Raw genomic sequence first — 14184 nt, 5'->3', positions numbered from 1 at the left:
AGAAGCTTCTCCAGGTTCCCGGGACCCAGCACAGCCTGAGGATACTGAGCCTGCCTTCCCCCCAACCTCAAGAGACTGTAGATCCAGGTCAGTTTTTGGTTATTTTAATTGTAAAAACCAAGACATTCATATAAATAAGACCGCTGTGTAAAATAGGATTCACCCTTCTACTAAAACCCTTCTCCCCACACTCAAAAAGAATATAGAAAACCCAGCAGAGATAAGAAGTACAAATCAGCATGCGGTCCCTGATGAGAAGTAAGTGGCAGGCCAGGTTTCCCTGCTGAAACAGGCCTCACGGCGAGGGCACCCCTGGCCCAGGCGTCTCACCGGAGGTCAGTGACACTTCGAGAAACGGCGCAGTCGCAGTTCCCACACCCTCAGCCACTGGTTACCAACTGCACGGGTGAGGCAAGGTAACAGGTTCACGCGGCCTGGCGGCTGGGGAGCGGGGAGGGGACGCAGGGGGACAGGCTGCTCGGTCCTCACGTCAAAGCCCGGGGCTGTGGAGCTGTCGGCCCAACGAGATGCAGTGGCTTGTTCAGCCCGGGGTCAGGCTGGAAAAGGGGCTTCTGGGGCGGGGTGGGGGTCACCACTTCTCCGGAGGACAAGGAGAGAAGCGCTAGCGACCCCCGAGGAGAGACTCCCTCTCGAGGCCATCCGCATATGGCCCGTAAAGACGAGGACAGCGGACACCTGCCTGCAGTGCTGCGGGTGGGAGCGAGGGGCTCCCGGGCCGTGAGGGGTGAGCAGCCACCAGGAGAGGTGGGGCTGGCATGTCCCGGTGAGAGAAATTCCATCTCCCCCGCTCCTTCTACCCTGTCACATCTTCCCACCCCTCCCCTGCCGCCCCCTCACACCCTGGGACTCAGCGTGAGATGGCTGCGAGCCTGGGGACAGAGATGTCAACAAATTCACACACTGGGCGCGGCTCAGGAAACAGTACACAGGACAACAGAAAAGACCCCGGCTTTCCTTTGGAAAGTCAGGACCTGCCTGGGGCTGCTCCCCATCCCAGAGGAACAGCAGGAAAAGGCCTGCGGGGGACGGGGGCAGGGGCGGGGGACAGTGTCAGGAGCACTTCCAGACACACACAGCCAGGGTCCCCCCGAAGTACAGGTAGAGTAGGTTCTTCACCTCATGCGTGATCTCAAAGCCGAAGCCTTCGCCGATCACCACATGCCAGGAGGAGCCGAACTTCTTGTCCATGGTCTCTTTGATCATCTTGGCGGCGCTCTGGAACCAAGAGGATGCTCATCAGAGAGGGAGCTTTCGGGGAGAGAGCGGGCATGAGTCAACACCTCTCCGGAAGGCAGAAGTCTTGGCAAGGGAGAGGCCTGTTGCCTGATATTGCTGTTCTGCTTAGGGAACCTTCGGACAGAGTTTCCGCACGGGGACCCTCCTGCCAGGGGCTGTCGTTATACAGGGACGGAAACCCAGACACCACCTCATCCGTCAGAAGACACTGGCGAGGTGGCAGAGCGGGCATCGGGCCTGACACAGGGCCCCGGGCTGGAGCTCGGGCTCTGCCCTTAGTGCCCGCGTCCAGTGCCAGGGCCACAGGGCTGTTCTCAGCACTAAATGAACAAGCCCCCGGAGAGCACGCCGCAGACTGCACGGATTACCATCTTCACCACGAGGTGCCAGGCTTACCCTCAGGGAACAGAAAGGCTTTTCCCCGATGGGTCTGCTGGGCTCTGGGACAGAAGCTGGCCTGGCTCCCGCGGCTGTGGCAGCAGCTCCCTCCTTCCCGCGCTCACTCTTTCGAGAAGAGGTCTGGGCGTGGGGCGGAGGCCCGGCCTTTGCGGGGTGAGCCCCGTGCTCAGGCACTTGCTGTGCACTGGCAGTGCCCTCACCGTGCCGGGCACCTCACCCACATCATCTCAGCACGTGTCTCCTCACGACCGCCCAGCGCGGAGGCAGCGTCCTCACCCCTGGCCATAGACTAGGCCACTGGGTGATAAGAAATGGCCTGTGCAAGGTTCAAGAGCTAGGAGGGGCTGGAGATGGGATGTGCACTTGGGCCTCCCTGGCCCAAAGCCTGGGTTCTCGCTAGCCAGGGTCTGCCTCACCCAAGCTGCCATGACACTGACTTCTTTCTTGCTCACCACCAGATTGATGAATGACATCCCTGTGTCGATGCCGATTTGTCGTTATCGCCGGCACCTAGAACGGTGCCTGGCACAGGGATGTGTTTAACATCTTTTTTGCATGGATGAATGGATACATGAATGAATGCCTGGGCGGGCCTCTCTTCTCCACTGGGATGGAGCCAAGGGGAAAGGTACCCTATTCAGCAGCCCACCTGAGACTGGGAACATGGGCAGGGGCGTCACGGAAAGCCCTCTGGCTCTTCTCCCTCTAGGGCTGGGCGTGAGCATCGATCAGTACCGGAGGCAGCACCGGTGTCTCCCCTCACCGGCCTTCCCCACGGTCCGAATGCTTCCAAGGAAGGCTCTAGCCTGGTCCCAGCAGGACTCTCTGGAGCTGGCTGTGGGGACTGGGGCCACAGGGGTCACCAAAGACACGAGGGGCCGCCTGCACTGATGGCAATACCTCGTTGTTGTTGGAGAATTTCTCACAGGCCGTGACACACAGCTCCATGGTCTCCACTCGCATCTCCTCTGGCATGTCCGAGTGCTGGAGACAAGGCAGGGGACAAACAGAGAGATCCTCAGCCTGTGACCTGCCTTCGGGGCTGGCCTCTGTCCCAAGCGTAAGGCACGGACACCGGGGAGCTGCCCCGGCACAGCCCCGGGCAGAGCCCAGAGAGATGACCCATCTCCTGACGAAATCAAGCTAAGTCTCACGGGCTCTTACGCCCCGGGCCCCTGTGCGACCAACGTGTTACAGCGACAGACACGGGATGAAGGCTGGCCCAGGCAGGAGCCTGCCGGCCATGGGAACGGTTTACCAGTAGCCTCAGAGCACAGCTGACTCGCCCAGAAGCCTGAAGAGATGGTGTGGCCCCTCTGAGGGCTCCTGCTTTTCTTCCTGTCCCTCTGGGTGCTCCTTCTCGGGCCGCTTTGCTGGATGTCTCTCCTCCTCTGGGCTTCGTCTCCACCCTCGCCTCTTCTCCAGCTATCTGCTCTCTAGGGACCCCACCCTGCTCCATGGATTTATACACCTTCTATGCGGGAAGTGTTCCCACATGTTCATCCTTAGCTTTAACTTCTTTTTTGGGCTCCGGATTCCTATGTCCAACTGCCTACTTGACAACCTCAGATGTCTGAAAGATAGCTCTTGATTTTTCCCACAAACCTATTCCTCCGTCTTCCCTCTCTTGGTAATCGACACAGTTTTCTCTCCCACTCTCAGGACAAAATAAACCCTAGCAGTCACCCTTGGCCTGCTTTCCCTCGTACCCAGCATGCAATGCGCCAGTGAATTCTACTGCTCTACCTTCAAGATCTGTCCAGAACCCTACCATGTCTTGCCACCTCTACTCTGTGACCTGGACCCGGCCACCCTCATCTCTCTGGGCCTCTGCAATAGCATCCTGACTGGTCTCCCCACTTCCACCCTGGTTCCCTAAAATCCATTCTCCTTCCAACAGCTAGAGTGATCTTTCAGAAATACTGAACGTAAAACCGATCACAGTACTCCCGCTCCTCTGCTTAAAGCTCTTCATTATTCCCCTTTGAACTCAGGATAGAATCCACATTTCTCACCGTGGCCCCCAGGTCTCTGAGGCCTGGCCCTGCTGTCACGCTGACACTCACGTCCTGCCACCCCCTCAGCACCCTGTTCCAGCCACGCTGGCCTTCTTTCTGTTCCTCCCAAATGCTGAGCTTACTCAGGTTTTCTGTGCCTGCTGCTTCCCCTGCTTGGGGAGTGTTCTCCCCCAGACTTTCACAAGGCTTGCTCCCTAACTTTATTCAGGTCTCTGATCAGAGAAACCTTTCTAGAAGCCATCCTCTATTCTCCAGCCCCTTATACCTGCTTTATTCTTCTTCATAGCACTCATTACCTGAAGCTATGTTCTTTAAACCTTTCTTTCATGTGGGCCAGGCCTTTGCCTTGTTCACTCCTATAACCACAGTGCCTAGAACAGTGCCCGATATATAGTAGGTGGCCTAAATAAATAATTGTCGAATGAATGAATGAATGAAAGAATGAATCACTGTTGACCCCTCGGTCTCTAGGTCTGGCCAGCAGAGCCCTTCTTAACTTCCTCCCACTGCTATTCTGCAGGGGACAAGCTCTCCCTGCCTCTCTCTAAGGCTCTGTGGGGCCTGCTGGCTACCTGCCTCCCTCCTCCGGGGCTTACCCTGACCAGAGGGAAGGTCTGCAGTCGTTTATAATCAGCCTCATCTTTCTTCCCTTCTGTTTCTCCCATGATCCTTCCTCTGTGACCAGGAGGAGAGAGTGGGGCTTTCAGGAGGTGCTGGGACTGGTAATTAAGACACACCCAGGAGATTCAGGAAGCAGGCCCAGCCAGCTTGGTGGGAGCAGAAAATGTCTTTCCCCAAGGGGTGCTGTAGAAAACAGGAAAAACCAGGAGAAACGAGTTGGCTTAAAAACCATACATCGCAAATTAGAAATGTCTCGGTAACAATCTGACACCTCCCCATCTCAACTCCTCTGCATCCTTTTCCAAATGGCCAGCAAGTCTGCAGACGGGAGGATGAGTCAACACGAGATGCTGGGACCCAGTTAAGAACACGTTGGTACGATGCTGCAAGCCCACACTGTCATTATCAAGACAAATACTGACTGCGGGCCAGGCTGAGGGTGGAGCCTTGAGCTCGCAATTAAACGAACGTAGCTTCTCTGCATGCCCACTATGTACGCAGTCCTTGCTCCCCAGCAGACGTGGTTAGGAAGTGAGATGTCAGGTCACGTTCAACAGTCCTGGGTTTATGGGCAAACAAGTGCCTCCTTCCGCAGGTCCCTGCTCTGTGGGAGGAATGGGACCAGCAATGCTCTGTGCCTTCCCTGGCACGCCTGGCAGCCCAGCTCTTCTCATCCACTCCCTCAGGCCACCTGTCTGGCTGGCCCAGGAGTTGGGAGGCTTAGGCATTAGTACTGGTCCTACCGCTCACTAGCTGCATGGCCTTGGACCTCAGATTCCTCATCAGTAACACGAAGGTAGTCCAATCTATCTCATGGGGCTGTTATGAGAATCAAAAGAGACAGTGTACGCCAGGCACATGGTAGGCATTCAGTAAATTGTCCTTCCCTCCCTCTGGCTCCTGGGGGTATCACACAAGGATATGACTGAAAAGTTATAAAGCCTAATACACATGTATAGATTTTTTTTTTCTTTCCAAATCTAGTTATGGAAAAACAGATGGGGCTTTTTCTAAAGAGACGGGCCTGGATCCTAAAGGACTGGAAGCAGTGCCGGAAATTCTGGTATTTCTCTTTATCCTGTAATTCAAAGAACTTTTAATCTCAGAAGTACTACTAGTACAAATAAACACAAACTGCCATGTCGTTAAGCCCTTTGTAACCATCCTTCTTGGACAAATACAGCCAAATAATGTTATTCCAGCACTTCTCACATTTCCAAATAAATTTGTTTTCAGTACACGGCCACCAAACCCTGAAGACGCCTAGCGTAGTAACTAACGGGCAGGTAACGACGAGTGACGTCTCTTGGCTTTCCTGTGGCCCACGTGTATTTACTCAGCCTCATGCCACCAACGACCCCACGAGTTAGGGCCTGCACGAATGCAGGGTCACTCAGCTACTGAGCGGCAAAGCTGGGGTTTGATCTGGGCACGGTCACCCCAACCCCTCCTCACAAGGCCTCCGCACGGCAACGACACGTAGTGGGCGCCCACACGCCTGACCTCTAGGGCGTGACCACTAGCACGGCTCCTATGAGCCCAGCAGTGAGAGGAACGTTTGATCTTCCCTTTCGGTGTCTACTGGTCCAATGCTAACTTGACCCTTGTTTGGCCAAGCCTTGAGCTTTCCGTGCACTTTTTCTGGGCTGTGCTCTCAATCTTACCCCACCCTCTGATGCTGCAGAAGTCCTCAGCGCCACGCCGTGTGGTCGGCTCCCTCGAGCGAGGCTGGAAGCCTGGCAGCGACCCCACGCCCCACAGCGTGGGTATGTTCTGAGTTCCCAGCGGACGGACAACTCCTCTTACCTCATCATCCTGGGCATTTGTACCACTCAGATATTAGCAGTTTCTGTTTGTCTCTACATATAAGCCTGCAAATTACCAAGTACAATCTCATTGTCCTCTCTGCTCAAGTTTCTTATTTCACAAAAGCCAGTGAATCATTTCGTCCTTTCTCATTAATGTTAGGGTCCCATTGCACCCTGTCCCCCTAGCTGTCTTCGGTAAAGGCCACTTTACTGCCTCCTCCTCCACATCATCAAGGGGTGACAGAAGGTGCGGGGCCACACTGATGATAAAAGAATAAGGGCTTTAAGCTTCCATCGCCTCCTGAGGTTTTCAAGTGGGGACAACTTACAATGCTGAAGCAGCTGCTTAGGCCCCTTCCACCTGAATATTTCAACTCAATTCAATTCATCCTCTGGGCTAAAAAGCACTAGCGTGGAGGGGAGCTTGGAGGCAATTGTGCAAACGTCTGCCCTCTGGGAGGTCAGGGTCTGTGACCGCTGCTTGGACTCTGCTTCAACACATGGAATCCTGATGAAACAAGACTTCAGAAGTATTACCGAAGCCCATTCTTCAGGAACAAAGTGGAAAAGCCACTGAGACAGTTTTTTTTAGGGGGGACATCATCTTGTAGAGAAGAGAAAGTACAGGATCACGAGGCGGAATATTAAGGCTGGAATACTAGCTCTATAACTGAAATCAATCCTGCCCTCTTCCTTGCTTTGCAGCCTTGGGCAAGTAATTTAACCTCCTGAGTCTTAGTTTCCTCCATGAAATGGGATAATCCCGCCTTCTCATTCTCAGAGATCTGTCGAGAGCACCAAGGAGATGCATGTGAGCGTTTTGAAATTGCAGAGCTCTCTGCACTCAGCATCACACTGCTCTTACAGCCACCATGTTATCAGCCAGCACTTCGTCAATATCATTCAACCACATTTACTCAGGATCACGATTGCAAATACTTTTCCTACCCACTGCACGTACTCCTGCGGATCCAAAAGGAATGAGACTCACAGAATGAAAAGGAACAGTTATAGATGATGTGTTTCCAAATCCAGAGAGGTAGGAGAATTTTTTATGATGCTGTATCATTATAGTACAGCTACAGTCATTCAGCCACGATTTTAAAGCCCTGCTGATAGAATGCTACCGAAAATAGCAGAACTAGAGGTTTTAATAACCTTATAAATCTTCCATGCAAATGAGTGTGTGCCTGACAGGATCAGGCCAGGAAGAAGTTGCGTCAGGTCTAAAAGAGAGCCCTTTAATAATGTAAGTGTGCCCCTGGCCAGGGCACTTGAATGTGCTGGGTACCAGAGCTCGACGGTCCTGGGGCCCATCCTGGCGCACAGAGCCAGTGGCAGCCTTGCTCCCTCTCTGCCCTTTATTCTCCTCCTTACCCAAGGGCCCCTCTGGAGCTTTACACAGCCTCGCCTGTGTCCGATGCGAGGCTTCTCCTAGGCAACAGGAGGCAGAGGCAGGGCTCTCCATCTCATCCTCTTGTCAAAGCCTGTGCCCCTTGTTCTTCTGTGGCAATGACCTCAGTCACTACTTATTATTTTGCTTTTGAAGTGTTTGGGAAGAATCCTTAAGAGGGTTAGGGGATGTGGGAAGGAGGAAGGAAAAATGAATGAATTCTGGCAAATAAGGCCAAAAGTATCAGCCAGCACCCCGACCCCCCACCCCAAGCCACTCAGCGTCTGGAACACGCTTGGCTCATGGACCAAGGCTCGCCAGCCCTTACCACCTTCCGGCATCCGAGAGGTGGGAGGACACGCTTGGAGAACGGCATCGTGCTCCACAGGCAGGTCTGACTTCACACCTCGGTCTGTCTCGGATAAGTGTTTACATCTCTAGGCCTTGGTTTTCTCATCTGGAAACTGGGCCTAAGAATAGACTCTGCCTCACAGTAAATGTCAGCTCTTGCTACTGGTGTGGAAGGAAGGGGAAGTGCAATGCCCTTCTTCATATCCCAGCCAACTAAACAGCTAAATGCTAGGCCAAACAAACCAACACTCACCGAGTTCTCCCCCCACCCCTGGTGCTGTTAGTACTGAAGCAGGAAGGAGTCACAAGGAAATTTGGTAAACACAGTTGGGCCGGGGGCTGTGGTGTGGTGACACTGCGCTTTCACACTTACTGCCTCATTTCATCCCATAACAACCTGTGGGGGCAGCACCCGCTCCCAGTTCTCAGACAAGACACTGGGGCTCAGAGAGGTTTGAGGGCTGGCCTGTGGGCACACAGCCAGCAATGACAGAGCCAGGATCGGAGCCCATGTCTATTCTTCTGACGCTACCTTCTGTGCTTGCTTTCCTGTCACAAGCAAGTAGGAAACAAGACAGTAACACAAATAATGTCAGTCCTCGGCAGCCACTGGTCCAGCCCCCTGTCCAGGCAGGCCTCCTACTTCCAGCCGTATGGGGGCTACACACACACTCGGCACCTTGGTTATCCTCCTGCCTTTCCCTGACACGTCCGCCCTCTGCCTTCTGACCAACAAAGGGCAAAGCTCGTAAGGTGAGGAGAAAGGAACCTAAGGACTTGAGGGCATTCGTCTAAGATGTCAGTGGTGAAGTCAGGAAACAACACGGAAGATCTGGATTTCACAATCAGTTTAAAATGCATCTGGGACTTCCCTGGTGGTGCACTGGTTAAGAATCTGTCTGCCAACACAGGGAACACGGGTTCGATCCCTGGTCCGGGAAGATCTCACATGCCGCGGAGCAACTAAGCCCGCGTGCCACAACTACTGAAGCCCGCGCGCCTAGAGCCCATGCTCCGCAACAAGAGAAGCCACCGCAATGAGAAGCCTGCGCACCGCAACAGAGAGTAGCCCCCGCCCGCCGCAGCTAGAGAAAGCCGGCGTGCAGCAACGAAGACCCAACACAGCCAAAAATAAATAAATAAATAAATAAATTAATTAATTTATTTAAGAAAATGCATCATCTACTATAAAAGAAAGTTTTAAGAGTAAGAAAAAGACGATTGCAGGAGAAAGAACAGTCCTTCTCAAGAAAAGAGTTACCTTTCATGCACACAAAGGCTTTTTTTTCACATCACCCTTATATTTTCTCATTTCACTGAGGTCCAGTGAAAACTTCTCATGTGTCTTAAACCAGGGGGAGGGAAGGAAAGAAAGAGGGAGAGAGGGAGAGAGAAAGATGGGGAGGTAGAGAGCAAGACATTTTCTTTATGTATAAGATGACGCAATAAACAACACTGACTCATGTGGTACACCCTCATGGACATACCCAAATCCAAACATTTTTGTCAGGATACAAAGTACAACAAAAAGCCATAACTATTACAGCCATCAGCTCCACAGGAGAACAGATGCTTACTACAGACAGCGGATTACACAGTCTCCCACCCCCCACTTTCCCACCTACCCCCTCCTTTCCCACTCAAGAGAACAGATTTGAATGTAAGGGACTAAGAATGACGTTATCACAGAAATGAATTGGAGTTAGCCCTGATTTACTTTTTAAAAAAAATCAGTCACAATCGCTAACTACTGGTGACATCTCACAACCAGTCACGACTCAGCAGTGCATCGTGAGTCCAGACAACCACCTGGGGCTGAAGGACTTGCTCTGTCCTCCTGAGCACCAAGTCCAATGTCTGACACATGGCAGAAGCCCAACAAATATCTAAACTGTAACTAAATTATATTTCATTTGCCCCCTGGGAAGGGAGAGGACCTATCAAATCCATTCAATAACATTTATTAAGCACTGACCTTGAGCAAGACGACAGGATGGGTGTTCATTTACTCCCCCTAAGAACTCTGTCAGACGGGCACTATTATCCCTGCTTCTCTGATGAACACTCAGGCTGAGAAAAGCAAAGTGACTTTCCACCCGGCTAATAAACGGAGGAGCTAGGATTCAATCAGCTATATATGACTTCAGGATTAAGCTTTTTCAACGACTCTGCTATAAACAAGAGTCTCTGCTTTCAAGGAGCATACAATCCAATATGACAGACCAACACACATACACAGGGAATTAACTATGGTTCATGGCAGAAAGCAGTAAGTGCCACAAGCCAGGTGCAGAGATTGGGGAAATTGGAGAATTCTGGAGGGGGCAGAGGACAGCGAGAAAAGCTTGGTGGTAGGGGCAGCATTTGAGTCAGATCTTTTTTTTTTTTTTTTTTTAATAAATTTATTTATTTTATTTATCTTTTTAGCTCTGTTGGGTCTTCGTTTCTGTGTGAGGGCTTTCTCTAGTTGCAGCGAGCAGGGGCCACTCTCCATCGCGGTGCGTGGGCCTCTCACTGTCGCGGCCTCTCTCGTTGCGGAGCACAGGCTCCAGACGCGCAGGCTCAGTAGTTGTGGCTCACGGGCCCAGTTGCTCCGCGGCATGTGGGATCTTCCCAGACCAGGGCTCGAACCCGTGTCCCCTGCATTAGCAGGCAGATTCTCAACCACTGCGCCACCAGGGAAGCCCTGAGTCAGATCTTAAAAGGAGAGTGGGAATCCTGATGGGTGGGCAAGGTGAGCAAGACCTTCCAGGCAGAGAGATGAACAAACACAGTGATGTCAAAGCAGAAAGCTCAAAGCGTTTTCTGGGAAAGTCCAACAGTCCAATTTGGCCGGAGGACAGAACTTGGCAAGGGAGAAAAGAGAAAGTAGGCTGGGAAAAAAGATTGGGGTCAGGTTGTAGACATATAGCAGGGCCCTAAGACCCAGGCTTAAGAAGTATGGATATTTTTAGTGGAGAAAGAGAAGCCCTTTTGAAGTGTCTTGGGGGCTGGTGATATGGTTGTGTTTTGGGGCAACTATTCTTTTTTTTTTTTTTTTTTTAAACAAAATTTGGCCTTTTATCAGTTTTGACTGCTGTTTGGTTTTTGCCAAGTACTTTCTTTTTTTAAATTTTTTAAAAAATTTATTTTATTTTATTTATTTATTTATTTATTATTATTTTTTTGGCTGCCGTCGGGTCTTCGTTGCTGCGCGCGGGCTTTCTCTAGTTGCGGCGAGCGGGGGCTACTCTTTGTTGCGGTGCTCAGGCTTCTCATTGCGGTGGCTTCTCTTGTTGCGGAGCACGGGCTCTAGAGCGCAGGCTCAGTAGCTGTGGCGCATGGGCTTAGTTGCTCCGTGGCATGTGGGATTTTCCCAGACCAGGGCTCGAACCCGTGTCCCCTGCATTGGCAGGCGGATTCTTAACCACTGTGGGGCAACTATTCTGGTGGGCTGGGTTAACAGGAGGAGAGACTGGAGGCAGGAACACCAGTTAGGAAGCTACAGCAATGGCCCGGGTGACAGGCACTAAAAACTTGAACCAGGACGGTGGCTTTAGGCATAGAGAGAGTGTGAGACCCTTGAGAGTGTGAGAATCAAAGGCAGAATCAAAGACTTGACACTGCCTAAGTGGGATGGGCATGGCAGAGTGACGGAGGATGCCCCAGGAGGATGGTGATGCCACTGAGACAGACAGGGGAAGTCAGGTAGAACAGACGGATAGATAAAGATGCGGGCTGGTCTGATGTTTGAACTCCTGAGTTTAAGCTGTTGGTGAGATACACAAATGGAGGTGTCTCATCAGGAGCAGGGAATCATGGAATCATGGATTATCAGGGGCAGGAGGGAAGCCATCAAGCCCAAGCGCCACATCAATATATCAATCTCTACTCCAACCCCCACTCCCAAAGTCTCCCTAACCATGGAAGCCCAGGAGAAAGATCAGAGCTAGAGCTGTGGATTTGAAGGAGAAACGGAGAAATGACAGCTGACCATAAGGGAGCTGGTGACACTTCTCAGACGGGGAAAATGTGTGGAAATAAGAGACAAAGGAAGGAAGTTCATATTATCCTCAGAATCCCCAAAGGAGATGTGCTGTAGTATCCTAATTCTATATATACTCAGACTGGACTCCAGAGAGATTAGGTAACTTGCTAGGGTCCTGTAATTGGGAATCCAAATTAGGTTTGCCAAGTCCTTTTCAGTACACCCAAAACTTCCCAAAAGGACCACATCGTCAGGGAAGCCTACAGTTGGGTCAAAGAATCACATCCTAGGGCTTCCCTGGTGGCGCAGTGGTTGAGAATCTGCCTGCCAATGCAGGGGACACGGGTTCGAGCCCTGGTCTGGGAAGATCCCACATGCCGCGGAGCAAGTAGGCCCGTGAGCCACAACTACTGAGCCTGCGCGTCTGGAGCCTGTGCTCCGCAACAAGAGAGGCCGCGACAGTGAGAGGCCCGCGCACCGCGATGAAGAGTGGCCCCCGCTCGCCGCACAGAAACGAAGACCCAACACAGCCAAAAATAAATAAATTAAAAAAAAAAAAGTATATTCAGAGAAGTGTAGCTTGTTTCTTTTAATTTTATTTATGTATTGGGTATGTGTTGGGTCTTCGTTTCTGTGCGAAGGCTTTCTCTAGTTGCGGCGAGCGGGGGCCATTCTTCATCGCGGTGCGCGGGCCTCTCACTGTCGCGGCCTCTCGTTGCGGAGCACGAGCTCCAGACGCGCAAGCTCAGTAGTTGTGGCTCACGGGCCCAGCTGCTCCGCGGCATGTGGGATCTTCCCAGACCAGGGCTCGAACCTGTGTCCCCTGCATTGGCAGGCAGATTCTCAACCACTGCGCCACCAGGGAAGCCCTGAATATACTCTTTAAAAAAAAAAAAAAAAAAAAAAAAAAAAAAAAAAGAATCACATCCTAGAACGTCAGCGTCAAAGAGACCTTAGAGATCATTCAACCTAACTTCCCGTTTACAAATAGGGAAACTGAGGCCAAAAAGGGAAATGACCAGCCTTGAGTCCCAGCACGTCGTCAACTGCCTAAGTCAAGCGGTCTGGATGGAGGCGATAGCGACCACCGGCCCACCCGCGGGAGGAGGGGGTTACCCTGCGAAAGATGGGGGATCAAGGCGCAAGGAGGAGTTGGGTTAGGGAGGACGGCGGATCGTGAAGCTGGAGGGGACCTCGGGAGGGTAGGGAGGAGCGGCCTGCAGAGTCGCGACGGCGAAACTGTCTCGACAGAGCTCGCAGGTCCCCGAAGCGGTGGTGGAGGGAAATGGGGGTTGGGAGGACCTGGAACTGGGGACCAACAGGCAGGAGGCTGAGGTGGGGCCTCCGCGGTGGGCGAGGCCCCGCCCGCCCCGCAATGCCTCCCGGCCCCCCTTCGGGCCGGCCCTCCCCGCCCGGCTGCCCACCGCTCCCCCGGGCCTCACCTGCTCCCGCGGGGGCCGGAGCCAGGGCCTCAGCGAGCGCACCCTCGCCAGGGTTGTCAAGGAGGGAAACAAGAGTGTCTTAGCAACAGCAAGGAAGTCTTGCCCCCTCACCGGACGTTGACAGAAATTTTACTTCTTATTGGTGAATAAAAACGTCAATCAATGTTGAAGGGCCCACAACGTAGAGATTTGTACGGAAGGGGCGTGGCTTAGAGGTTGGGGAGGTGGGGCTTCACTTATAGTTGTCTTAAGTGGGCCTGAGGAGCCGGGCACATTAAGAAGTTCTCGTTTTAGAGAAACTTTGAAAAGCAGTATTGCCTAGGGAGTTTCTTTTAGTCATTCGAAATAACAAATGCAATTTGTCGGTGTTGTGACCCTAAGATGCTACTTTATTGGGATCTCAAAAGCCTAATATTAAGTAGCATTATGTAGGGCTTTTACAATGAGTATCGCACCTGATTCTCACCACAATGAGATGTGGTTACGAATACTATTTGAATAGTGTTCGTAACCACATCCATCTGAACTAAGGTTCAGAGAGGTTAAGTAGCTTGTAAAAGGAAAAAAATCAAGGTTAAGTTCCTGGAGAAGGAACCCAGGGGCTCTTGCACAGCAGCACACCCTCATATAGTTGCCTAGTCCTAGCCCGTGAGAGACATTGTACCATCTGACCTAAAGATACCATTGTCCAGAGCCTGCCTTTTCTTTCCCTTAGGAGAAATTAATCTGAACATATGAGTACAACTAGGGAGAAGGGAAAGGGGGGAGGGGAGAAGAACCTGCAGATTCAGTTATTTGATTGGTGGATCAAAGGGTCAGTGGGGTGCTCCATATTTTAACCATTTACCCTATCATGGTGGGTACTTTGGGTGGAACCCCACCTCACATTCATTGGCATTTACTGGGAACTCATCCCTGGCCAGGTGCT

General features: G+C 52.1%; 1 protein-coding gene across 2 annotated transcripts; it reads right to left on the bottom strand.

Annotated features, from left to right (window-relative positions):
• Positions 1–88: 88 nt before the first annotated feature.
• DNAL4 (dynein axonemal light chain 4) lies at positions 89–13351 on the bottom strand. Of its 2 annotated transcripts, XM_061205084.1 has the most exons (5): positions 13257–13351; positions 4271–4478; positions 2557–2640; positions 1138–1236; positions 89–511 (listed from the first exon to the last, which is right to left on the bottom strand). In XM_061205084.1, the coding sequence occupies exons 2-5, from the start codon at positions 4337–4339 to the stop codon at positions 491–493; spliced, it is 273 nt and encodes a 90-aa protein (XP_061061067.1). In that variant the 5' UTR covers positions 4340–4478; positions 13257–13351; the 3' UTR covers positions 89–490. The 2 variants fall into 2 exon arrangements, with proteins under 2 accessions (XP_061061067.1, XP_061061066.1); XM_061205083.1 differs by having other exon boundaries at positions 89–1236.
• Positions 13352–14184: the final 833 nt, after the last annotated feature.

The sequence above is a fragment of the Eubalaena glacialis genome, chromosome 11 (assembly GCF_028564815.1).
Source record: "Eubalaena glacialis isolate mEubGla1 chromosome 11, mEubGla1.1.hap2.+ XY, whole genome shotgun sequence".
In the NCBI taxonomy this organism is placed as follows: Eukaryota; Metazoa; Chordata; class Mammalia; order Artiodactyla; family Balaenidae; genus Eubalaena; species Eubalaena glacialis.
The sequence above is the reverse complement of the archived record's forward strand: the minus strand, read 5'-3'. Positions and strand labels throughout refer to the sequence as shown.